Source organism: Vombatus ursinus, unplaced genomic scaffold (genome assembly GCF_900497805.2).
Source record: "Vombatus ursinus unplaced genomic scaffold, bare-nosed wombat genome assembly UNPS02014807.1, whole genome shotgun sequence".
Classification (NCBI taxonomy): domain Eukaryota; kingdom Metazoa; phylum Chordata; class Mammalia; order Diprotodontia; family Vombatidae; genus Vombatus; species Vombatus ursinus.
Window position 1 is genome coordinate 54950166 of NW_020954585.1, and position 24621 is coordinate 54974786.

At 44.6% G+C, this 24621-nt stretch overlaps 1 protein-coding gene across 2 annotated transcripts in view; it reads left to right on the forward strand.

Moving 5' to 3' along the window:
• Nucleotides 1–16494: 16494 nt before the first annotated feature.
• The window catches only part of LOC114051919 (platelet-derived growth factor subunit A-like), a 35597-nt gene continuing 27470 nt past the window's right edge, over nucleotides 16495–24621 (forward strand). For both annotated transcript variants that reach the window (XM_027874319.1, XM_027874320.1), the window contains exons 1-2: nucleotides 16495–16757; nucleotides 18765–18861. In XM_027874319.1, the coding sequence (XP_027730120.1) occupies nucleotides 16695–16757; nucleotides 18765–18861 (160 nt within the window). In that variant the 5' untranslated portion in view covers nucleotides 16495–16694. The remainder of the gene's footprint in view (nucleotides 16758–18764; nucleotides 18862–24621) is intronic.

The window sequence follows — 24621 nt, forward strand, 5'->3', positions numbered from 1 at the left end:
AAAGAAAGAAAGAAAGAAAGAAAGAAAGAAAGAAAGAAAGAAAGAAAAAAGAAAGAAAAAAGAAAGAGAAAGAAAGAAAGAAAAGGAAGAAGGAAAAAATAAAGAATGAAGAAGCATTTATTAAACTCTTACCATGTGTCACAATTTAAATAGGAATTGAAATATTGGACGCAACTGAAATGACCCAACAACAATAACTGCATTGCAGAAAGACAGATGCCTAGACAGATAGATAAAACACTTAGGCATTTACTATGTGCCAGGCACTATACTAAATGCTAGAGATACATGTACAATAGAACAAAAGGATCCCTACTTTCAAGGAGCTCATATTCTAATCATGATAGTTCAGTCTTGTCCAGCTCTTCATGATCCCATTTGGGGTTTTCTTGGCAGAGATACTGGAGTAGTTTGCCATTTCCTCTCCAGCTTATTTTACAAATGAGGAAACTGAAGCAAACAGGGTAAAGTGACTTGCCTAGGGTCACAGAGCTAGTAAGTGTCTGAGGCTGGATTTGAACTCACAAAGATGAGTCTTCCTGACTCCAGGCCCTGGGGGTTCTATCCATTACATCAACCTAGTAGCCCAACAGTCTAATAGGAGAAGACAAAACATTTAGAAGGGCTAAAAAGTAGTGGTGGGGGAAAAGGGAGATAGAGCAATCTGGAGAGTGAATTGAGAATGAAATAAAAAAAAAAAATGAAAAGAACCCCTGCTGTCAAGGAGCTTCCTGCAAGCTACTGGAGGGATTCTCTTCCACCTAGAGATAATAGCAAAACTACCCTTGTTTGAAAGCAAAGGGCTCCTGTTGTTAGAATCAGGCCTTCTTCTCTCCATAGCAGAGTGCTATATAAATATGATTGTTATTTTTATAATTATGATTACCCACCTCCTGTTAGTGTTAATGGGAATTGTGGACATTTGTCTAGGGCAGGACTGAAACCTAATGTTTACTAATGGAAAGTTTTTTTCCCCTTCCCTCCCCAGGATTGAATAGCCGTGTACTCTCCATGGGTTTTAATTGCAAACATTTTTTATACCTCCATCAGTGATGAGTGAGAGCCCAGTTTTTGAGCACAGAATTATTTATGATTTGTTGCCTGCCAGGGATGACTGGCTACTTAGGAAGAGCACTCAGGTCTACACTAGAGAGATCAGACTTCAGTAAAAAGCAGACTCCACTTTGAAGACTGTATCCGGCTATTGATTCTCCCCATTGATTTCAGTGGAGAGCCAGCTCTCTGCCAGGGTCAATAGCTGAATTTATTAGTCCAGTATCACACCAAAAAGTGACTGAGTGCTAAATTTGGAAAGGCTGTGGCTAAAATTGACACCCTTACAACCACAGAATGTTAAGATGAGAAGAAATCTGAGTTTCCCTATCTGTAAAATGAGAGGATTGGAATAGATGATTCTTGAGACCCAGAGATTAAATGAGTTACCCAAGGTCACACAGTGTGAAGAAGAACTAGGGTTTGGCTCATTTCAGTATGCACCAAAGACCTTGTTTCATAACAATGTAATAAAATGATTGAAAGACTATGATTGAAGGTTCCTTAAGCATAACATGCCGCAGAACAACAGAATTCTATAGCTGGAAGCAATCTGGAAAAATCATTTGGGCTAGTCCCCTGCCTTCAGGCCAGTGAATTTCTAAACTAGAGGTTGGCAACCTTTCAGAGACTTCTAGCCAAGTCTTCATTTGTTCCTTCCCAGATGAGAGAAGGGTGGAGTAATAGTAGGGGAAGGTTAGGTCTTCTGTCTTTAAGAATAAAAGAATACCCTTTAAAAATATACATACCCCTGGGAGTGAGCAAAGGTGAATCATCCTTTAGCCTAGGTTAGTTGATTGCCAAAAGAGAGAAAGAATTTGGGAGGCGCCTGAGATAAAGGGTGCTGACTGGGGAGATAGAAGGCTGCCAAAGACGATGCTTGCCTTCAGAATTTTGTTAAGAGCAGGCTCCTTCGGGATACTTAGAATTGGCACATATCACCATTGGCACCATTTGGTACACATCATCATCCAGGCCTGATTGTTGTCTTTTCTGTTCCTGAAGAGAGGCAGTCAAGTGTAGTGAAAAAACCTGGAAGCATTGGAAGGAACCTGGGTTCAAATCTTGACTTTACCATTTACTATCTGAGTGACTGTAGAACATAAGCACCTTGAGGGCAGGGACTGTGTTTTGTTTTGTCTTTGAATGTAAAATACCTGTCATGGTGCCTTGGACATATTAGGCCCTTAATAGATGCTTGTTGGATTGGACTGGATATAAGACAAGTATTTTAGCTTTTCTGAAACCCAGTTTTCTCGTCTTTAGAAGGTGGAGAACATAATACTTGCACTATGGAACTTTAATGTGGGCATTTTTAAAAAGTGCTTTGCTTACATAGAGCTATATAAATGAATTATGAAGATATCATTCCTTATGAAGATATCAGACAGGAGATTAAGGAGGATTTTGAAAAGAGATGATCTCAAGTATTCTAACTGAGAGGTGGACTGGACTTAGAGTCAGGAAGATGCTGGTTCTAAACCTGCCTCGTGTACCTACCAACTGTCTTACCCTGGGCAAGTCATTTTAACCTCTCTGGGCCTCAGTTTCCTCAGTTGTAAAATGAGGGTGTAAACTCACTAAGGTCCCCCTTCCAGATTTAAATCTATGGTCTTGTAAACCAACCATCAAGTGGCTATTTCCAATGCCACCTTATCTACAAATGAAGTCTTTTCCCTGATTCTCCAGTCCCCAGATGGAAATTCAATTCAACAAGCACCTTTCTATTAAGAACCTACAATGTGTGAGGCTCATACTAGACTCTAGAAAAACAAATACAAAAGCAAAATAGTCCTTGACCTCAAGGACAGCTGGAGGGAGATGGAGGAGGGGAATGCAGCAAGCACACAGAGAAGTCAAAGTAATGACATTAAAAAAAGGCATTAGCATCTACTTTGCCACGCTACCCTAAGGCCTCATCTCCATCATTCCCTCATTTCCATCTGACTTATAGGTAAAACCTTTTATGTTCCCATTAGAATATGAACTCCTTGAGAGCAGGGATCGTCTTACTTTTCTATTTGCTTAGCACAGTACTTTGAACATAACAGTGCTTAATAAATGCTTTATTTAACAAATACTTTGTTGCTGTTGTTCAGTAGTTTCAGTTGCCTGACCCTGTTTGGAATTTTCTTGGCAAAGATACTGGAATAGTTCGCCATTTCCTTCTCCAGCTCATTTTACAGGTGAGGAAACTGAGGCAAGCAGGTTGAAGTAATTTGCCCAGGGCCACACAGGCAATAAGTGTCTTAGCTTAAATTTGAACTCAGGTCTTCCTGACTCCAGGCCTGGTGCTCTATCTATGCTTAATAAATGTTTTATTCAATCATAAAAAGCATTTACAAGGTAGTATAAAGTACAATAGCAACATATTGAGGAGACAGCTAGGTGGCTCAGTCCATAGAGTGTTGGTCCTAGAGTCAGGAAGACCTGAGTTCATATACGACCTCAGACACTTACTAGCTGTGTGACCTTGGGCAAATCACTTAATCCACTGGAGAAGGAAATGGCAAACTACTCCAGTATCTTTGCCAAGAAAACCCATGGACCATTTCGTCCCCATGTCCATGGGGTCATAAAGAGCGGGACACAACTGAACAACGACAAAAGCAATGTATCAAAACAATTTCAAGAGCTAGATAGCTCTAACCCCTAACAGCAAGCACATTGCTAAGGCAAAAGGAGATGGAAGAAGGAATGTGATAGAGAGGAAGTAGCTAGTGGTCTAGACTGACTCTAAATGAGAAAAGCTGTTTCCTCTCTAATTCTCATGTAATGCTTTTTACCTTCCTCAGACTATTATCACATTTGTCTCCTCCCTGATAGACTGTGGGTTTCATGAGGACGGGGATATTTTATTTTTCTCTTTTTCACTTGATATTGTTTCTTCGTACATAGTAGTTGCTGATAAATGGCTGTTGAATGAATAAATGAGCGCCCAGGTCTAATGTAAATAAGTAAATAGATAAATAAAGTATACAGGTAAGTAAGAAGCCATGAGCATGACGAGAAATATTAATTTCTGTAACTTGAGAAAATGGTGCAAGTTGGAGCCATTTTTGAAGACTTCTCTGGCCACACTAACCTGTAATGATCTATCTTTCCCATGTTATTTGGCACTGAGCTTGGCACTGTCTGGTATTGGTAGTTAACACTGGAGTTACATAGAGAACCGTCTTTGGAGTCAGTTCCATTATACCTAAAGTGCCCCTTCTCATCTTGAGTGCTGAGTTTGGTTGCATTATGCAAAAATCCCCATAGTTGGGATTTTGCATTATGTAACCTAATTTAGTGTCCCAAAAGAAGGACAGGAAGGGAATCTTTATTATCTGTTTCCCTAACTGTAAAATTGCAGGGGTTTTACCTGGGGAATCCTAGGCCTTACCCAGCTTTGAGGCAATATTAGGTAAAATCAAATCACATTAACATGAATGTGTATGAGCATGTGTACACACATGTGCTGTCTCCCCCACCAGGCTATAATCTACAAAAGAACAGGGACCACATCTTTGACTTCTCTGCATCCCTACATTGTCTATATTTAGATACTGTTGTTGTTTTTCAGTCCTGTGACCCCATTTGGGGTTTTCTTAGTAGTATGTCATTTCCTTCTCCAGTGCATTTTACAGATGAGAAAACTGAAGCAAAAAAGGTAGTGACTTGCTAGAAGAGAACTCAGGTCATCTAGTCTGACTCCCTAACTTTAAAGATGAAGACAATGAAGCTTATAAAGTTACTCGATTTGACTGAGGTCACACAGGTAATAAGCATCAGAGGCAAGATTTGAACTCAGGTCCTCTGATTTTGTCACAGTGGATAGAGGGCTGAGCCTGGAGTCAGGAAGACTCATCTTCCTGAGTTCAAATCTGGCCTCAGATTCTTACTAGCTATGTGACCCTGAGCAAATCACTTCTTTCTGTTTTCCTCAGTTTCCTCATCTGTAAAATAAGCTGGAGAAGGAAATGGCAAACCACTCCAGTATCTTTGCCAAGAAAATCCCAAATGGGGTGATGGACAGTCAGACACAACTGAAAAATGACCGAACAGAATATTCATAAACTTAGAACTAAATGGCATGTTGGAGAAGATGTGGTTAATTCAAACTGAGCGTCCAGAGACATAGAGATAGAAGAAATAACTCACCCAAGGTAACATAGCTTGCTAGTGGTCAAGCCAGGGTTAGAACCCAGGTTTTCTGACTGTTGGTGTAATGTCAGAGAGATTAGAAGCTAACAGGCAGTGTCTCTGTGGGGTTTAGATTCTGTTTTTTAGGCTAAACTCATAGTTCTTCCCTCTGCCACTGTAGTTAAACGTTGGCTGTCCAATATTCCTGCCAATTTTTTTATTATTGTGGTTTCAAGTTTATCTATCACTTCCTATTTGTAGCTGATGTTATGCCTTAGTCCTATTTTACAGACAAAGAAAGAGAAGACAGAGTTATGAATGACTTCTGGAAGGAATGAGCAAGGCCTTCCATAAGGGTAGGAATATAAAACAATCTCAGAGGACAATGACTTGTTGGCTCATTGGTTGATGAAGAAATCTGTATTTTTTTTTCTGTAGCAGGAGAGCAATGGTCCCAAACCCTTGAAAACTTTGTCTAATATTGGGGATATTTTTGCAATTTCCTTAATGGCAGACCTAGCCCTCACATTTTTTCTTGCCTTTCCTAATTTTATGATGTTGTGTAACAGACAGAGACCTGCACTTGGAATAAGAAAGAATGGAGTTGAAATTTAGCCTCAGACAAGGGTAGTGTGACCCATAACTGTAGTGAGCATCAATTTTCCCATCAATAAAATGGGGATAACACTGGAACCTGCCTCATAGGGTTGTTCTGAGGCTCAAATGAAATAATGTATATGTCTGCTTTTAGACCTATTAGTCAGTTATTACTAGAGCTGCCAATTCTTCTTACCCACTCAAATTAAAACTGGGAATGAGACTAGGTTGAGTCAGAGTTGAGACCCAGCTGTCTGGTATATCACGGAGATGTGGGTGGGAGAGACTTGATTTTACTTAACACTGCCTGAGAAACTGGATAAGGTCTAGATTCTTCTTCATTTTACAGTTAGGGAATAGTTGAGATTTTGCATAATGTAATCAAATTCAGCATCCCAAAAGAAGGGAGGTAAAGGGATTAGTATGTACATAGTATCTAATATGTGCCAAACATTATGCTAAGTACTTGATAAATATTATCTTATTTGAACTTCAAAACAATTCAAGGTAAGCACTATTATAATCCCCATTTTACAGTTGAGGAAACCAAGGCAAACAGAGGTTGAGTAACTTGCTAGGGCCGCACAGCTAGTAAGTGTCTGAGGCTGAATTTGAACTCAAGTCTTCCTAACTTCAGAGCTTTATCCACTGGAATAGTGGATAGAGAGATGACTTTGGAATCAGGAAGCCCTGGGTTCAAGTTTACCCTTTGATGCATGCTATCCAGGTCACTCTGGGTGCTTTGCAGACTTTAAAGTGATCTAGTAATGCTAGTGATGATGATGATACGGCAACTCAGTGCCCCTGGCAACTATGTAAGTTGCAGAAAACTTGCCAGATTTGCTTAGGTAGAGAGAGTTTCCTCACTAGGAGTTCCCCACATGAATGGACTCATAGGTCCATACCTATAGACCCCCAACCAACAACAACAGCAAAAGCAAAGATGGCCCTTACACATGACCCCACGGAAAGGCAATGGACAGAGCCAAGAGCAGACTCCACATGCATCGCATTTTAGTTCGTTTCACCATTTTGGAGAAGCAGTGTGGTATTAGCAGAAAGAGATTTGGATCTGGAGTCAGAAGACATGGGCTCCTTCCTATGTGACCCCAGATAAGTCACTATATCTCAGTTTCCTCCTCTGTAAATTAAGGGGGGGTTTGGACATTGTAATTTCCTAGGAATTACCCTAGGGAACTACTGCTTATGACTGGGGGCACTCCTGATCACTCCACCTTATCTCTCTCCCCTGAACTCATGGAGTACTTTGTGTTGGTATTACTCTGGCACTTTTTCCAGTCTCTTGGAATCTTAGTTGTAGACATATGTGCCACCTTTGGCTATCCAAAACTGTCTAGCTAGATTTCATGCTGCAGCAGGGTGGAGACCATGACTAACCACGTCTCCCTATCTCCCAAATTCCCTAACACCTTGCTTTGTACACCATAAATATTCAATAAGTGTTTGGTCTCAATATGTCCATTTAATTTAATAATGACACTCACAGTGGAGCTTTAACAGATCAAATTTGCTTGGGAAGACGTAGTTTACCACCCTGGTTTAGTTTGATATTGTCTGGCTTTCTCTTTCCTTGTTTGACTGTTTCTGTCTCTGTCTCTGTCTCTCTCTCTCTGTAATGAATTTGTGTGGATCTCAACAAACTTCTTTCCCATCCTGTGGAAGGCTACTGGGTAACAACTGCTGATTCCAAACCCATTAAGGAAGCAGCAATCCGTCACCATAAACATGCTGGCTTCAAACCCAGGCTGGGAACAGGTTATATTTTGGGCCAAAGTGCTTATTTAAGAGGAATGTAATTTCCTTACATCAACTTTCAGGCCAGGGGACCCTGGTTGGCTTCTGGAAGCAAGAGCTAGGAAATACCCATATGTCATGGAGAAAGTGGAATGGACAGTTCTCTCACCAGCCAGGAAAAAAAATGTAGGAGGGCTGTATCTGTCCTTAAACACATTTGCCCTTCTCAAATTAGCACCGTGTCCCAGGAGGACATGAATCATAGAACCAAAGAACATTAGAGCCGGAAGGGGATCTAATCCACCTCCTCTTCCCATTTTACAGGTGAGACTTGAAATAGATTTTCAAAAAGTCTTGCCCTTCTAGTCTGGTTCCTGACCTTAGTGTATTTTCTTTCTTTCTCTCTTCCTACCCCTCCCCCCTCCTGCCCCCCACCTTTTTTTTTGGAGAGTGAATTTCCCTGGCTCACCTGGTCTGGAAATGCAGTGGTCATGTACAGGCCCAACCCCACTACTGATTGGCATGGGAGCTTTAACCTGCTCCATTTGTTTTCCAGCTTGGACCAACTCACCCTTTCTTAGGCAGCCACTGGTGGTCCTCTGCTCCTGGAGGCTCACCCATATTAGTTAGTAGCAGATATCCAATTGGCTTTGGGCTTATTACAGCTCAGAATTTCTGAATTCAAGTGGTCTACTAGCCTAGGCTTCCTCAGCAGTAGGGATTACAGAGATGGGCCATCTAGCTCCCAGAATATATACATATGTATATATATATATATATATATGTGTGTGTGTGTGTGTGTGTGTGTGTGTGTGTGTGTGTATATTAATGAGCTTTTATTTTTCAATACATTATCAGTGGCCTAGGAGAGACTATGTGCTAGGCTGCAAGTTCAGTTACTGATTGATCCTTATAGTCAGCGAATCAGTCTCTAATCAAAATTAGAAAACCTGAAGGTGAGGTGTACTGCTGTCCCAAATAAGAACAAGGGAGATCCTAAGATCATACTTCCATTGTTCGTTTTAGAGAGGAGGAAACAGAGCTGAAGTGATTTGACCTCAAGTTTACAAAATCTTCTGTTAAATTTGTGGTAATGACAGAGCTTATTTCATAAGGTAGTAGGCTTAGAGGTGGAAGAGACTTTGAGAGGCCACCTAGCTCAGGGCATTCATTTTCCAGATGAGAAAACTGAGGTGACTTGTCTAAGGTCACATAGGTGGCAAATGATAGAGGTAAGATTTGAAACTTGGTGCTGTGACTCCAAACCCAATATTCTTTTCACTGTATCAAGATGTCTTCTTGGCTCTGTTTTTTCAACTATAAAATGGGAAGAGGAGATGGGTTATATTACCTTGGACTCTAATTTTTCTTGATTCTATTGACAGTGTCAAGATAACAAATAACTTGGATCTCCTTATTTCTGGTCATTGGTTTTTTCCAACAGATGATGAACTTCCTTTATCTTTCCGGCCCTTCCCCCAGTCCTGGATATTGGCACACTGCCATGTGCCACTTTCTCCCAATTATTTATCCTTGTCATCTCCTTTCCTCCATGGATGAAATTAATTCTCCTTATTTCTGCAGTACAAGCTTTGATTTGACTTGACTGGAGTTTTTAGATTGCCATTGAACAGCACGGAATTATTTTTATTTTTAAGAGACATTAAAAATCTGTTAGGCTAGGAGGGAAAGCCATATCATGCATTTGGTAGCTTGTTTTTATAATGATTCCTGTTGTGGTGTGTCTATTTCATACCATCTGGACCCAAAACCACAGGATGACTAAGTGTTATTTTTCTTCTCCTTAGATATCACTAATGTCTTAGTCTTTAGGTTAAGTAACAACTGTTGAAGAAGGATCCTTGCCCCTTAACGTATTCAAAACCCTTCCATATTCATTTTAGAGTTTCTGCCACCTGTAATGTCCTTCTCTTCCTCATACAGCTGTACAAGTCCTGTCCATCCTTTTAAGTCCTGATCAAAATGATCATCTCACCTTCACAAATCCTTCCTGGCCTAAAATTATCTCCTGTCCTCTGAGATCCTGTAGTACTAATAGTAAGGCTTAACATTGTATGGAGCAAAACATAAGGCAGCACAGATCTGCTACATGTATATATGCCAGGGAACATTAGGTCGCCAAATAGATTGTAAGGTCCTTAAGAGCAGAGTTCCAGTCTGAAGCTTCCTTGTGTTTCCCTGGGTGTCCATCAATCAATCAACAAGTATTTGCTAGCTCTTACCAAGTGCCAGGCTGGATATTGTGGATACAGAGACAAAAACAAACAAAAATCAACTCCTGCCCTCAAGGAGCTTACAATCTTGATGAGGGCAAAGAACAGATGTACATAAGTATATAGAGAATATGTAGGAAGTAAATACTAGATAGGGGGAAGTAGGGGAATCCCTAAGGCTTAATAAAGAGGTGGAATTTGATTTGAGCTTTATAGAAGTTAAAGATTTTAAGAGATGAAAGTAAGGAGTGCACACAAGGACTATTTCTACAAATTCATTCTCTTGCTGGTCCCCTCTCCCTTTGGAAGAAATAAGCTGAATAATTTGCATAAGGTCACAGGTCACATCATCTGGTGCTGGTTATCTGAGTGCTGAAGGGCTCCACTATTCAGGAATGGACAGAGAAAGACTAAGAATGTCGTTGGGGGTGGGAGTGAATATTCAGATGAATGCAGCACCTGTTTTCATTTGGAACTTATTTTCATTAGGTGTAAAGGTTTATTTTAGGGTAGTGAGGGGAAGGTGGGGCCAGCCAGAATTAATGTGAAATTTGCCCTGGGGAAGAGAAAGAGGGGGTGTGGGAGAGCAACCTGTTTTCACCATAGGGTGTTAAAGAGAATGGCCTGCTCTTCTCTCCCCCATCTTCAACTCTCCCCCTAAGTAGGAACTGGAGCTCACCACTGGAGGCCCTCCACACCTTTTCATCTCCTCTTCAGCCCGGTCTTCCCCTAGAGGGGAGAGCCTTTGCCCTCTTGCCCCTCAGGAAACAATTCCTGCTCCCTCAGAGCTCTGGAGGAGACTTCCCCCCTAACTTATCTTCAATTCTGGGGGAGACACCAACTGGAAAGTCTTGATCCACACTGCTGATAAGACTAATAATGATAGTATAATTAACACTTGGAGAAAGCACGTTTGATCTTCAAGGAGCTGTTTATCAAGTGAACCAAGGCTACTTTCCCATTAATTGCCCAGAACTAAGAAATACTTGTCCAAAGATAAAGGAAAAATGTTGTGTCTAGTCATTACAAATTGTTCAGAATCTTCTTCAGTTTCTTGACCTCTTTGACTAGAAATGGATTTTTTAAGCATAAAAATGGCCTTGTCCTAGAAATCCCAAGCTCCAGGTTTACTGGATGTTACAGGTGTCCTGTAAGTTTACAATTATATTCTTCATCCCCACTCTAATTGTTGAACCCCAAACTTTAATATTGTGAGATACCACAGCCTTCTCCTTTAACTCTATGTTCCTTCTCCTTCCTCTTCTCAAAATCTATCATGGTTAGTGCCATGTCAGAGTTTTTGCAAGCTACTTCTCCCCCTCCCCCCTTGGAGGCTCTGCTGGGAAACTTGGGGATATAATAGTCATCATTCTGATGGGCTGACTTCCCATAGTAGACCTATTTATAGCATCTGACTCACCTTAATTATGGGGAAATTGGCGTGTTGCTACATGCTAGGAGCATAAAATGTATCCTGGGTGCTTTCAAGGATCCAAATGGAGCTCTGGGTCTTTGAGAGGAACTAATCCCTGGAGCTGTCTCCCGCCTCTCTCACTAGCCCAAGACCTGCCATTTCATTTGCATCCAGAGCACAATGCTTTGTGCCTTTTATTGGCGTATAACCTTTGCCACATAAACCTCGGTCCTCCAATAAATTCCTTGTTTTATTCAACAGCAATTTGTAATCTTCGTGCTGAATAATAATAAGATAATCTTCCCCTCTTCCCAAGAAACCCCATTTTTTCCCCCAGAAAGAGCATTACAAACTCCAGTTTCCCTTTAGCAGGTTTTAAAAGTCCCTCAACTCCCCAGCATATTTCTCTCTGACACTGCACTCCACCCCAGCTTCGCTAATCCTTCCCTCCCCTTTCCCCCCACCCCCTTATTGGATATTTGGGGCTAGCATTATCATGTAGAGGCCTGGAAGGTATGTGTTGGGGTAGGAGTGAGAATAGGGAAGAGGTAGGAGCCTCTCTCCCATTCAAACAAAGCCCAGGTGTCGCCCAGCTTTGTTTCCGGGCTTTCGAAGTGCCCACTCTTTCACTCTAAAATTGTGTTTCACTCTAAGTTGCTAGAGGAACAAATCCGAAGGCGCTAGCCTCCTAGCAAAAGCTACGGATCCCTGGGCCACTCCTCCTCGGACTCAAATATATTTAGCTTCATTATCAAATATTTGCACTGAACCATCTGAGCCTCCTAATAGCGGCTTGAAATGTAACTTGACTCCAGAGGAGAAATGCACATATGACCACATCAATTACCATAGATTAATAGACTGGGGTAGAGTAGAACTTTGGTGCACAAAATAGATTCAACCCAAGCAGAAAAGTCTGCCGGCTTCTCAAATAGCATTTTAGGGAGTTAGAAATTTCCCTCCCCATGTCGTACCCAGCTCTTTTTCGAAGAGTCCGGGTCTTGATAGAACCCCACCACAGTCAGTTTTTAATTATTCTAAGATCTGAGTTTTGCCTGGAGGTGAGGAGAGCCCGAGGAGGTCTAGGGTGAAGTGAAGAATCCTTAACTGGGTCTTTTTATCACACAGGTGTTTTGAAGGATAAACCAAGGTGAGAATTGGAAGATACCTGGTAGATAAATATCAGATATTAAGCGCCTTTAGCTGCCACGGGAAAGTGACGGGCGTGGGGGGTGGAGAGGAAGGGAAGGAAGATCTGGTTCTTAATTAATTGAAAGCTCGAATCTCCGAGGCTAAATCAGGTGGCAGGATCCTGGGGCTAAATAAAATTCCAGTCCCTTCGGGGTACTTCTTTTCCCTTCCTCTCCTCTAGTTCTTCCAAGAGCTCCTCTGGAGAACCAATGCAATTCCTTCTTGCAAGGTACGGGGGCTTCTGCACCTCTGAGCTAAGGCACCGCGGTCCCTGAGCCTTTCCCTGAAGCAACACTGGAGGGACCCACATTGTTGAGAGAAGTTTTTTACAACCTCGCACAGAGCTCTATCGCTGTTGTTGTTATTACTATGACAACGTGGACCGTGGTTTTATTTTTAATCGCTAGCCAATGATTAAAACTGGCTCAGGCATTTTTAAAAAATGCAGCTATCACTTTCCACCTCGGTGTGATATCACTTTGTGCCCTCTCTCCACCCAGGCCACCCCCATCCCCTCGGGGTTGGAGAGCTTAAACCCCCCTCCCATTTGGGTATCATTGGAAGAGGATGAGCCTCTAAAGGTTACCCCCTCCTTATCATAAAACATTTGGAAATGCTTGCTCACTGGATGAAATGTTTTCCATCCTAAAAAAGGCCTTTCTTTTAAGTGCTTCCAAGTCTTTTAAAGTTTTTCTCCCTCCTCTCTCTCTCCCCCTCTCTCCAGACCACCCTGAGAGTATCTATTACATCACGGGAGTTCTGCGACTGCCTCCCTCCACCCCCCTTGAAAAATCTACTTCTGTTTGGACCGGGGTGTTGTTGGTGACAGGAGAGGGAAGGGGGAGTTAGACACACAGAAAGAGAGAAAGATACAGAAAGACAGAGAAAAGATAGATACACACGGAGACAGAGGTAGAGAGAGACAGGTAAAGAAATAAAAAAATAAGAGTGAAAAAGGACCCTTAGCCAGTACGGGTTGTTCCTCTCTAAAGCATGCTTCAGTCTATAGCCCAGCAGAAAGACGAAGAAAAATGCCTTCAAGGGCCTGTCTTTTGAAATGCGGGAAAATGGGCCAACCGGGAGGCCCGGGAGATGAAAGGCCCTGGGGCTGGTAGGTTGCGCCTTTACTGCCCATTGTCTAGCTAAGCGATGGTTATCGCTCTCTGGGTTGGGTAAAGGGAGTTAATCCACTTAAATACTGTTGGATTCTCTGTGGAGCAAAATTCTTCGCGCTGCTATTAAGGTGCATTTCTTTCCCCCAGTCAAGGGGGTCTCCATTTAAATTACAATGAGTTCAATGGACTGAGATCTCGGGTGGGGGTCGCCCGACCGGCTCCCAGTATAGACTTCAGTACGGTAGAATGGACTTTTAAAAATAATTCCTTTTGGGAACGCCAGAAGCAGCTCAGCAGCGCCCAGGTTTGAGTATTCTGTAGGGCACGTAACTGCACCCTTCTCTCTGTTCCCTGCCCCCTCCCACCTCAATAGCAGGTTCTTTTCTCCTCCCCTGGATCAAATATTAGTGTTTTAATGGGTGAGTTCAAATGTGAATAATTGGGGACGACCGTTGATATAAACTTCGAGGTGTCTGGTTCTGCCCCAGCCCCACGCCGAAATCATATACAGGAAGGGAGGAATCTACTCCAGTTCCAGGTTAATATGTAATATATTAAACTCCAGGGAGGAGGGAAGCAGTGGGGGCCAAGGAGTCCACCAGGGCTTTGACTTTGAACTCCCCAAGCTGAAGAGGTGTGGGTCTCCGAAACTGCTCCCACCTAAAGCTTCTTCCTCTTCCCCAAGGCTCATCTGCCAAGCTGCGCCGGTGGCTCTGGGCCTAGGCAGCTTGGGGGTACTGGGGCTACTGACAGCGCCACCCCGGATCTCTCTGCTCCTCTCAGATCCCAGATTAATCGATACAGGAGTTCCTGTCTCCGGCGTCCACCTCCCTGCCCGCCACCTTCTCCCCCATCAAGTTTTCTAACTGATAACATGGGTGGAACTGACGCCCTAATGCTGCCTGTGTTCCCCGAAGGGAAAGCGGGGACAGTGCGGTGTAGACAGGCCCAGGAGGCTGGAGGACAGTCCCCTCCCTACCGGGCTGGACCCCAGGGCGGCGGCTGGCCTGGCGCAGAGCTGGCTGCTAGCATCAAAGGCTAGAGCTGCCCGACCTGGCGCGCTGCCTGACGCTCCCCACCATTCTCAGCCCCTGCAGACAGTTTCTCACATCCTGAAAATTGGGGCGGGGGGCGGGGAGGAACACTATATGGACTATAGTCTACGGGTAGGGGTGGAATATGTGTGTGTGCCTTTGGAAGGGAGGGGTTTCGCCCCATTCACTTTATCCTCAGATTTCTGATGGGGGGCGAGTAGGGAAGGGTCAGCCATCCGCTGCAGCCTCATCTCACCCCACTATCCCCTTTGCGCACTGCGCTGAGAACGCAAACGCAGCTGCACGGATACTGAGGCTAGATACCTCTCTCGGATTCTTCAGAGTAGCGTACATGCGTGTATATGTGTGCATACGTGAAATTATACATGGGGGAGGGGTTGTGAAGGATGGGGCCAGCTGATAATAATGGCGCAGGTTTCTGTATTTTAGGAGGCAAGGCGGAGTGAGATTAGAGTGAGTGAAGGATTTTCTTTCTTTCTTTTTTTTTCTTCTTTGCGCAGAAGCTCCCGGCTTTTCAGAAGGCTTTGGCTGAACGCGACAGCGACTGATCTGCTCATTTCCCTTTCCCTCCCCTCCCGGGTGCCGCAGGATTGCGGCTGGTACCAGAGCAGTGGGGAAGGGAAGGGCTGGGGGGGAGGGAGAGGTCAGGAGAACCCCGACTTGGGAAGAAGAGTGTCTCCCTTTCCTCCCGGCACCCCATCTCAACCCTGGCTTCTCGTTCCACTCACCCTCTTTCCTGGGTCCGGCCCCGTTCCCCACTTGCCCCCTTGCCTTTACCCAAAGCCTGGCTGTGCTTTCCTCTCTCTCTCTCTCTCTCTCTCTCTCTCTCTCTCTCTCTCTTTCTCTTTCTCTCTGCTTTGCAGCAGTGACCGCTGCACTGCTGGAGCCTGGGTTGCAAGACTGAATGCACTGCCGCAGCAGGAAACCAACCCCCACTACTTGTTGGTGGTTTGGTGCCTGGAATACTATAGGGAAGGGAAGGCTAGTTGAGGGAGGGAGTGAGGGAGGGGAGAAGGAAGGGGGTGGGGTAAGAAAAGTAGGGGAGGGGAGGGGAGGCGGTGCATCGAGAGGGAGGGTGCCAATGGTATAACCACCTCCTCTGTAGCTTGCCCGATTTCACACACTCGCCTAGGCGCGGAGCAAACACAACCTCCGGAGACCTCTCCAGGAGTTTACCACTACCCTCCCTTTCTGGAAAAAAAATTTTTTTTCCTGTCTGATCCAGTCTAGCCCCAGGGATTTAAAACCTTTTTCTCTTTTTGGCCAACGGGGAGGAGGAGAAGGAGGTGGACTTAAAACGGGCAGCGAAGGCTGCCATCTGGCGCTGCCCTTTTTCCCTCGGCGCTGTCTGTATTTCCCCACCTCAAGCTGAAAGGGGAGGGAGGCAAGAGGAGGAGGACCAAGAGAAGGAGGAGGAGAAGTGAGGGGGACGTTGTGGGGTGGTGGTGTGGGAAAACGGGCATCCAGCGAGCAGGTCCCAGGCAGAGGCCAGCCCCGGCTGTTGGTAGACTGGCTGGGGGAGAGTCCGGAGCGTTTCGGAATACAGCCCAGCCCCAGCGCAGAGCTGCGGTGTTTCGGGCGGGGAGGGGAATTGCTTAGGGGGCTTTTCATCGTCTCTGCAAGTCGGAGGCGGGGAGTGTATAGTGGGGGGAGGAAGAAGGAAGGAGCTGGCGAACCCCGGCTCAAGCAGACAGGTGATGGGCGTTTCGGCCGCCGCGGCGGCGGTGGTACTCCGGTTCCATTCCTTGGGTTTCACTCTGGTCTGATCTAAGCAAATATGCAGAAGTACCGGCTGGTCTGCTCTTAAAGCCAAAAAAAGCAGAGCTAGGGAGAGAGGGAGTGAGAGAGACGGCTGCAGCCCCAGATCCGGGAGCTACAAAAAATATATATAATAATAAACCCAACCCCCCTTTCCTCCTCCCCTCCACCAGTTCCCCCACCCCCCCACCCCAGCGGCCGAGGAGGATCCCGGAGCGGCGCACACACACTCGCTCACACACACGCGCGCGCACACACACACATACACACACGCGCACACACACCAGTGTCTTTCTCCCTGAGGGATGGTACTGAATTTCGCCGCCACTGGAGCCCGGCTGAAGCTCCTACACCGCAGCTCTGCGTTCCCACCGAGTCTAAAGTGCACCCGGACGCGATGAGGACCTGGGTTTGTGTTTTGCTCCTAGGGTTTGGATACCTGTCCTATGCCTTTTCCGAGGTAGGTACCCCCTGCCCCATACCCACCTTCCTTATCCCCCTCGTTGCTTCTCCTGTGCTGCCTCTATTCCCTTTTCCTAGGATTCAGGCACCTGGGGGCGTCTTGGCTGGGGTGGCTAAAGACCCCCCAAACCCTTCTAGGCAGAGATCATTGGCAGGTAGTTGCACTGCATATCTTGCTCTGCAGATATTATTTAAAAATTGTGGTGGTGTATTTTTTTTTCCTCCCCCCAAGCACGTTTTATTCTAGAAGCTCTCAAAGTATTTATTTTTGGTGAGTTTCCAGGATGTCGCGTTGCTTTACATTAAGGGGGGGAAAGCTGGAGGGAAGGATTAAAATGGGTTGTCTGTGGAAAAGAAAAACTTGGGGGGGTCTATAGACAGGAATAAGCAGGCAAGGCTCTTGTCTCTTTCCTGAGAACCCCTAAGCTGCCCCCCCATGTGGGGGAGGGCTGCGGTAACGGGGTGTGAAAGAAAAGGGGTGTGTATAGACTTTGGGGGACGGGGTGTGAGGGGTGCTTGCGGAAGGAGGGTGTGAGAGGAGAAAGCTCTTTTGCCCCGGTTCCCCCACAGGTAGGGGCGGCTGTGGTCGGAGCAGGGTTGGACGAATAGAGGCAGCACCAGGGTAGACGAGCCCTTCGTGCAGGGGCACGGACTCAGTCCCGCCCGGGGCCTGGTTACAGGTGGCTGTTGGAAGCCGGCAAGGGCTGGCTGGGGGCTCGGGTGGCGGGCGCGGCTTTTTCTCCTCGGCTCTGTGCAGCTCCTTCCCAGCCAGAGATTCCCCATTCCACTCCCCTTGGGCCATATGCCCGGAAGAATGACAGGGGCCCTTAGTGGAAGCCTTGTTATTAATGATTTTCCAAAAACCGAAACGTCCTCTTCACTGAAAGCTCCTACGTGGGAATTTTACAATGAATCCCCTAGGGTGACCCTTTTTAAATAAAGGGCTTTGCCGAGGAAAAGAGTAGGTGTGGAGAGTAAGAGCAGGGACCATGGCCTGGTGGGTGCTCCCTTCCCCCCCTTTTTTTTTCCTGGGGGAAGGTAGTGGATATTAACCCCCAACCATCTTGATCGCTTTTATTGGTCAATTTATTTAAGTAAAGCTTGTCAATTCTTCAGGCTCGGCTGGGTTGGTGAGAAGGAGGTGGTTCAGGGGGTGGGATGGGGGTGCTATATGAGAAAAGGTGGGGGTTGGGGTTGGGGCTGGGAGGGGGCGTGGAGATAAGTATGGGGGGGAGATCTCTCCTCTTAGGGTAAGATTAGGGTTTCCAGGGCGAGAAACTTAAACTCTTCTTATTAAAGTGTTAAAAAAAAACAAAACCCTGCCTGTGGCTTTCAGTTACCCATCCGTGACGCATTTCAACTTGATCTTTCTGGATGTCAATTTCTCTATTTTAAACCCTAAACACACTGGGGCCACCGAGACTCTTCAGCCCCCACTGTTCCTTCTGCAACTGACACCCCAGATCGAAGTAGTCAGAGCTGGGGCTTTTGTTCCACATTAAGAGGTGGGGGGTGGTGATGGTGGTGGTGTTTAAAAAGAGTCTGCATTCTGAGGTGGGTGGACCAGTACGAGGGAGGGCCGAAAAGTCCTTTTAATGGGGGTGGGTTATTATACACCTCCTAAGTCCCCTACGTTTCTCTTTCTTTCCTGTTAAAGTAAGCCGGGGTGTAACGCGGTATTAAGATTTAGAGGGGGCGTTCGGCCTGCACAGCCGGTTGCAGGAATTAATGGGCTGCTTGTAAGGGCGCTGTGCATATCCGCTACATGAATTTTCTTTCTTAAAGTGGGTTTAGGCAGTGGGGGAGAACTGAAGGAGAAGGAGAGATAAACAAGTGCCCAGCACAGCCAGACTGAAGAGTAATTCACTGGGCTAGAAGGCTACCACTGCCCAAACACTGGCACGCACACGCCCACAAGCCCCACTGCTTCTAGGTGCCACCCGCTTTGGCGAAGGCTTTCCTAGCCCGGCAGGGCACTCATAAGGTGTTTGGGTCTGATTCCCAGGAAGCCGAAATCCCCCGGGAGGTGATCGAGAGACTGGCTCACAGTGAGATTAACAGCATCCGCGACCTGCAGCGCCTCCTGGAGATAGATTCCGTAGGTAAATTAATTTCTTTTTTTCCTTTGCTCTGCCAGGAAAAAAAAAGGGGGGGGGGGCTTGAGGGAAGGTGGTGAGTGAGGGGGGACTGATCCCCCTCACCCCCAGCTGCGAACACGCGTGTGTTTGCTTATGGCAGGGATTGCACTGCTCTCCCCTGGGTCTCCCAACCGGAGTAGGCAACTCAGACCGAAAGGTCAGAATCCAATCCGGGAGCTATAAAAACATGCCGATGAGTCAGGAGTTTCTTCCCCAATCACTACTTTCTCTCCCAGGCTGCTTGACTTGGGTGACTTGTCTGCCCAGGGTTCCTTCCTCAAAAGGAGGATTGTTTTTTTCTTTAAGGAAAATGTAGTCAGTGTTAATAGAAGTTCAGTTAAATAGAGAAGAATTGATACTCTGGCTTCCGAAGGCTGGTCTTCTCCCTTCAGACCTCGGTAGTGAGGGTTTTTTGGAGGAGAAAGGGGGAGGGTCATAGCACATGCGGGTGATTTCACCCGCCAGCCCCAATCCAGTTCACGGCTTCTCGAGGAGTATTAAGGAAACCGGCCGTCAAAACATGACCCCCCACGCTGGAATTGTAAACTTACGGGCACTCATTCAAAGGGCCAGAAGAGAGTAGTTTTCCCCTCCACTGGGTTTGCAAACACGCTTCTAGAGATGAGATGCCGGCTAGTCAACGACCTCTCTGTGAAACAAATCGCTGGACTGGTCGATTCCTATCGCACATACACCTTGTTTGTTGCTGCAATTCAAGGTGGGGTGGCCTGGGGGTGGGGGAGGGGGTGCAGCCGCTGCGGCGGCGGTGGGGAGTAGTTACCCCTTGTTAAAGTGCTCTTTGTAATCACAGCAAGCTGTTGCCATATTACTGATTGTGGGTCTGGCCTTTGTGGTTTAAACAAATGCAGCTTTGTCCCTTTCTCTACCCTCCTTTTCTTAGCACATTTAAAAAGGCATGCAGCCACATCTGCTGTTTTTCGGGCTATTTTCAGATCTCCCTCAGTGCTTCTCTAGTCCATAGAATCCCTTAATTGTTGTTACTGTTGTTTGTAAGGCTTACTTCTGGAAGTTGCAAGGAGCCCTGTGGTAAAGTTGCCTCAAACTCAGGCACTTTTCTACGGCCAACTTTTTTTTTTTTTTAAACCCTACGGAGGAGAGCTAGGATGGGGTGGGAGTGTGTGTGGGACATGGTGGGGGGGGGGAACGACAGTGAGCTCCTTACCGTGATGGGGAGGGGTCTCTTATCTTGATCACTGTACTGAAACATAGCTTCAGCCTTAGCGGTGAATTGCTGAAGGGTGGAACAAGTTAGTGCTTATTCAAATCCAGCCTGGTTTGGGTCCTGAAATGTAGCTGAACTAGGTGATACTTTGTCGCTGGGGTTTTGAAAAAAAACCTCTTCCTTCTTAGACCCTCCAGAACATTATATAATAGGCTGTTCACCATGCTTCTTTGGTTTGGGGAATTTGGTTGCTCAGAATACATTCTTCCTTACTGGGAAAAAAAATGAATTCTGAGTCAGCCTCTCTCTGAAGCTAGAGGACACTTACGTTATTTATGCATATGTAGTGGCAGATACTGGTCAGAAGGCTACAAGTGAGTGAATTGCTGAGCCTAGTATTTGAATTTATTCTGTTCCTGCAAACTATTCTGAGAACACTGAGGGAGGAAAAATGAACATAATCATATGGTGCACTCATTTGGAAATTTGTACTTAATTATGGGAGTGGAGAGGCCTAAACTATTTCATTTCATGCCAAGACCATTTTTATAGTAAGAAAGATGGCTTCTGGAGTTTCTTGACCCAGGAAATCCATTGGTTGATCCTTATCACTTCTGAGGTAGAATTTCTCTTAACACTTGAAAGAGAAATTTAGCTTGATTCCATTCCCTGATTTGTAACAAGTATTGAACTTGGATGTCTTTGTTTCATTCAATTGAACTGGAGTCGCAGCTGGTATTTTGGTGGTGCTGTATGTACTTTTGGAGAGAAAGGAGACCACAGGGAGTTTGTATGACTTTGATTTCTTTCCACTAAAGGAAGGATTTTTTTTTTCATCTTTTGGTGGGGGTGGACCACCATTTTGGAAGAGAATAGAAGCAGCAGGGAAATAGACCATTCTCATTTCCTACTTAGACCATTCTTATTCTCTGCTGCACATCCCTCCATCCCCCACCCATTAACACCTTTTAAAACCTAAGCTCAGCCTGTTGAATTGATAGGTTTTGCATTGCTCTGAGGTGGCTAGCCTCACACCTGGAGGAGTAAGAATGAAGGGTACTTTGAGGAATCACCACTCTGCCCACCTGGGATCCTTTCCTTTAAGCCCTCTCTGTATACTAGGATAAGGGGGGAAGAGCACAGACCTTGCCTACTCAGATGATGGAAGGTCTGGGAATGCTTTCCAATTTTTAAAAGGTGTTATTTTGAAAGGATTAATTTTGGACCTCTCACTAGAGTCTAGCAGAAGATAATTTTAAGGAGGCCCTTCTTTCTATCTTCCTTAATTGTGAAAAGTAATCTCGTTAGAGGAAAGTAATCTGGTTCTTGGGATACCTCTCATGAGAAGGATATTTGGAATTCTCCTTGCTTCTGAGCTGTTCATAGGATCATAGATTTAGTGCTAGAAGAGAACCCTTCATGGTCTAAATCAGGGGTGGGGAACCTTCGACCTCGAGGCCACAGGTGGCCTTCTAGGTCCTTGGGTGTGGCTTTTTGATTGAGTCCAAGTTTTACAGAACAAATTAAGGGATTTGTTCTGTGAAGTTTGCCTTCAGTGAAAGGACTTGAGGACCTAGAGGGGCCGCTTGTGACCTGGAGGCCAAAGGTTCCCCACCCCTGTTCTAAATAGTCCTTATTTTACACATTACTAAACTGAGGCCTACGGAGATGGGGAACCCAAGTCACAGAGGTAGTTAACTGAGACATAGGTACTCTGTCCCCAAAGCCTGTGTTTCTGTTGTATTATGTTGGCTCATGGTGTTGCCCCTCTGGGACAACCTTCATAGAATTCTGGGAATTAGAAGTGGAAAGGGCCCTTAAGAGATGATTAATGTAACTCCTTCATTATTAGTATTTTTTTAAATTTATTTTTCGAGGCAAATGGGGTTAAGTGACTTGCCCAGGGTCACACAGCCAATAGGTGTCAAATGTCTGAGGATGGATTTTGAACTCAGGTCCTTCTCACTCACTGTATCACCTAGCTTCCCCACTCCATTATTGTAGAGGTGAAATGACTTACCCATGCTCACACAGAGGCAGTATAGTAGCAGAGGGAGTTGGCATTCAAACCCAAGTCTTCTGAATAGAATAAAAAACCAGTTATCTTGGCACTACACCAGATTTTCATCCTATGAAGACAATAGAACCCTTGGGATTCCTATTCTTTAGAAGGGGGCACCGTAAGAGACAGTCTAGTGGTTAATGTTGTTGGGCAGTAAAGAACCGGGAGAGGGATGCGCCATTCAAGAATTACCTTAAATGCAGGTGACATGACAACTTTTGTTGACCTTGCTTGATCATAAAACTGTAGGAAAATTTCCAAAGGCTTTTTTTTTTTTAAAGTAAGTTGGGAGTTATGACAAGTACTGCTGACCTTGGGCGGAGATTTTTGTTTTTTGCATTTGATTCCAGCAGGGCTAGAACAGGCCTAGAAGGGAATCCACAGGTAGCTTGGAGGTTGCTTTAGTAGTTGATTATTCATTGGGGAATTATGTGTGGGTTTATACCTGCTGTTAAATTCATTTCAGTCAAGAGTTTCAACTTCCTTCTTCACCAAAATATTTCACCAGAGGCTGATTAAAAGGAAAAAAAAAAGGTATAAGGTGGGCACCAGAAAAGATTCTCCTCCAAAGAGCAATGCTATTCAGCACAAAAGGGACCCTAGTTTTAGAGACAGAAGGGAGCTCATGGATCCCTCATTAGGGTCCAATCCCCTCATTTTGCTGATGAGGAAACTGAGTTCAGGGAAAGTTGTGGCTCTCCCAGCTGACACTCCTACACACTACGTGCCTGGAGAGTAATACATCATTTGTACTTTTCAGTGGTAGCTAGGTGGTAAAGGTCCAGGAGTTAGGACGACTGGCCTCAGATACTTATTAGCTATGTGACCCTAGGCAAGTCACTGAACCTTTGTTTTTCCCCAGTTGTGAAATGGGGATAATAATAGTACCTCCCTTCCTCAGAGTTGTTTTGAGAAATAAATGAAATATTTGTAAAGTGCTTAGCACAGTATCTGGCACATAGTAGGTACTATATAAAAATGCTGGTTATTATTATTTTTATTATTGTCCCAATGAGATAATAGTTATAAAGTACTTAGAAAGTACCTGGTATATGGTACTTAATAAATGCTTTTTCCCTTCCCCTTACTTGTTCCCACTGAGGTACATAGGTGCTTAACATGCTTAATTAATTGCCTAAGGTCATATAGGTAGAATGTGGCAGAGCACTGCCTTACTAGGGCCTAATAGGGCTTTGAAATCTTATCTTTTGTTCTTGATTTCTTGGAGGCTGGGCTATGGCTTTAGTTTTGATAAGGCAAGGAACTGACTACAATTTGGGTTGAACTTTGGGTTTGCTAACATCATTTGAAAGCCATCAAACTCTAGCCTGTGCAAGTTTTATTTATTTATTTAAAATACATAAATGATAGTCTTGAATTTTAGGACACATCTGCTATGATTAATTAAACCGAACAATATTATTGTTGCTGTCTCAGATCTGGGTTTTCCCCTAGTCAGATTGGCACAGTTCCAAGGTGTCCTGGTGAAGCTAATAGAATAAATATACCCATTCAGCCCCATTAATGCACTGCCCTGGACTAATTGCTGAGAATTTCTACCCATCATTTCCATGTTGTTAGTACATCAATGCAGAAAAGATTAAAGCAGAGCTACTTGATTAACTGTCTTGAAAACAGTTTAAAAAGTGATTCAGAGGAGAGCTTTGCCCAACTGAAAGTTGTTCTGACTTTGCTCCATGACAAATCCTGAAAGTTCATGTGGGTGAAGTTGCCTCTCTGGATTTGTGAGTGAAGATATCTTTTCCCTGGCTCAACAACAATCAGGCGCTACTCAATTTGTGTTCTTGGCCACCCTTCTTGTTAACTAATGACGTTTCTATTGGCCTGAGTTATTCCTGGGCAGGTAAGAGTTATGTCACCTTGGAAGCACTTTCTGCCCTTTATAATTGGGAGAAAGCTTTCTCCATAGTAAAGTCCTTTCTGATCTTAAAGAACATTGCTAAACAGGATTTTTTTTGTTTGCCCACGTTTATTGAAATTAGTACAAAAAATTGAGTAAAAGCTTATTAAGGAAGTTGACAGTGAAACTTAACTAGGTGGTATTGTAAAGAAGATTTGGCATTGGCAACATGGCTACCATAAAAGGATGACTCAGAAATGTCCCTTTCATTAAGAAAAAAGTGCTTCTCAAATGATTGGTTGATAAGAAATAACTTTTTGCATCAGCAGAGTCAACATGAATTCTGATCTGATTACTTTAGGTCTTTAGAAAACAATGCCTACATTGGAAATCCAAGGTTAGGTAAAAAAAAATAAGTTCAAAATCTAGTATTTTCAGTTTCCATGAACGTTATACGGGCTTCTATTTTTCTGTAATGCAAATGTCAGATTTGAATGGACTGGAGAAGCCGATGAAGAATCATAGAATTTGAGAACCATAAAAGTTTGTAGACTTAGTGTAAGACTCTTTTTTACAGATAAGGAAATTGAAGCCCAGAGAAATAGAGTGGCATAAATA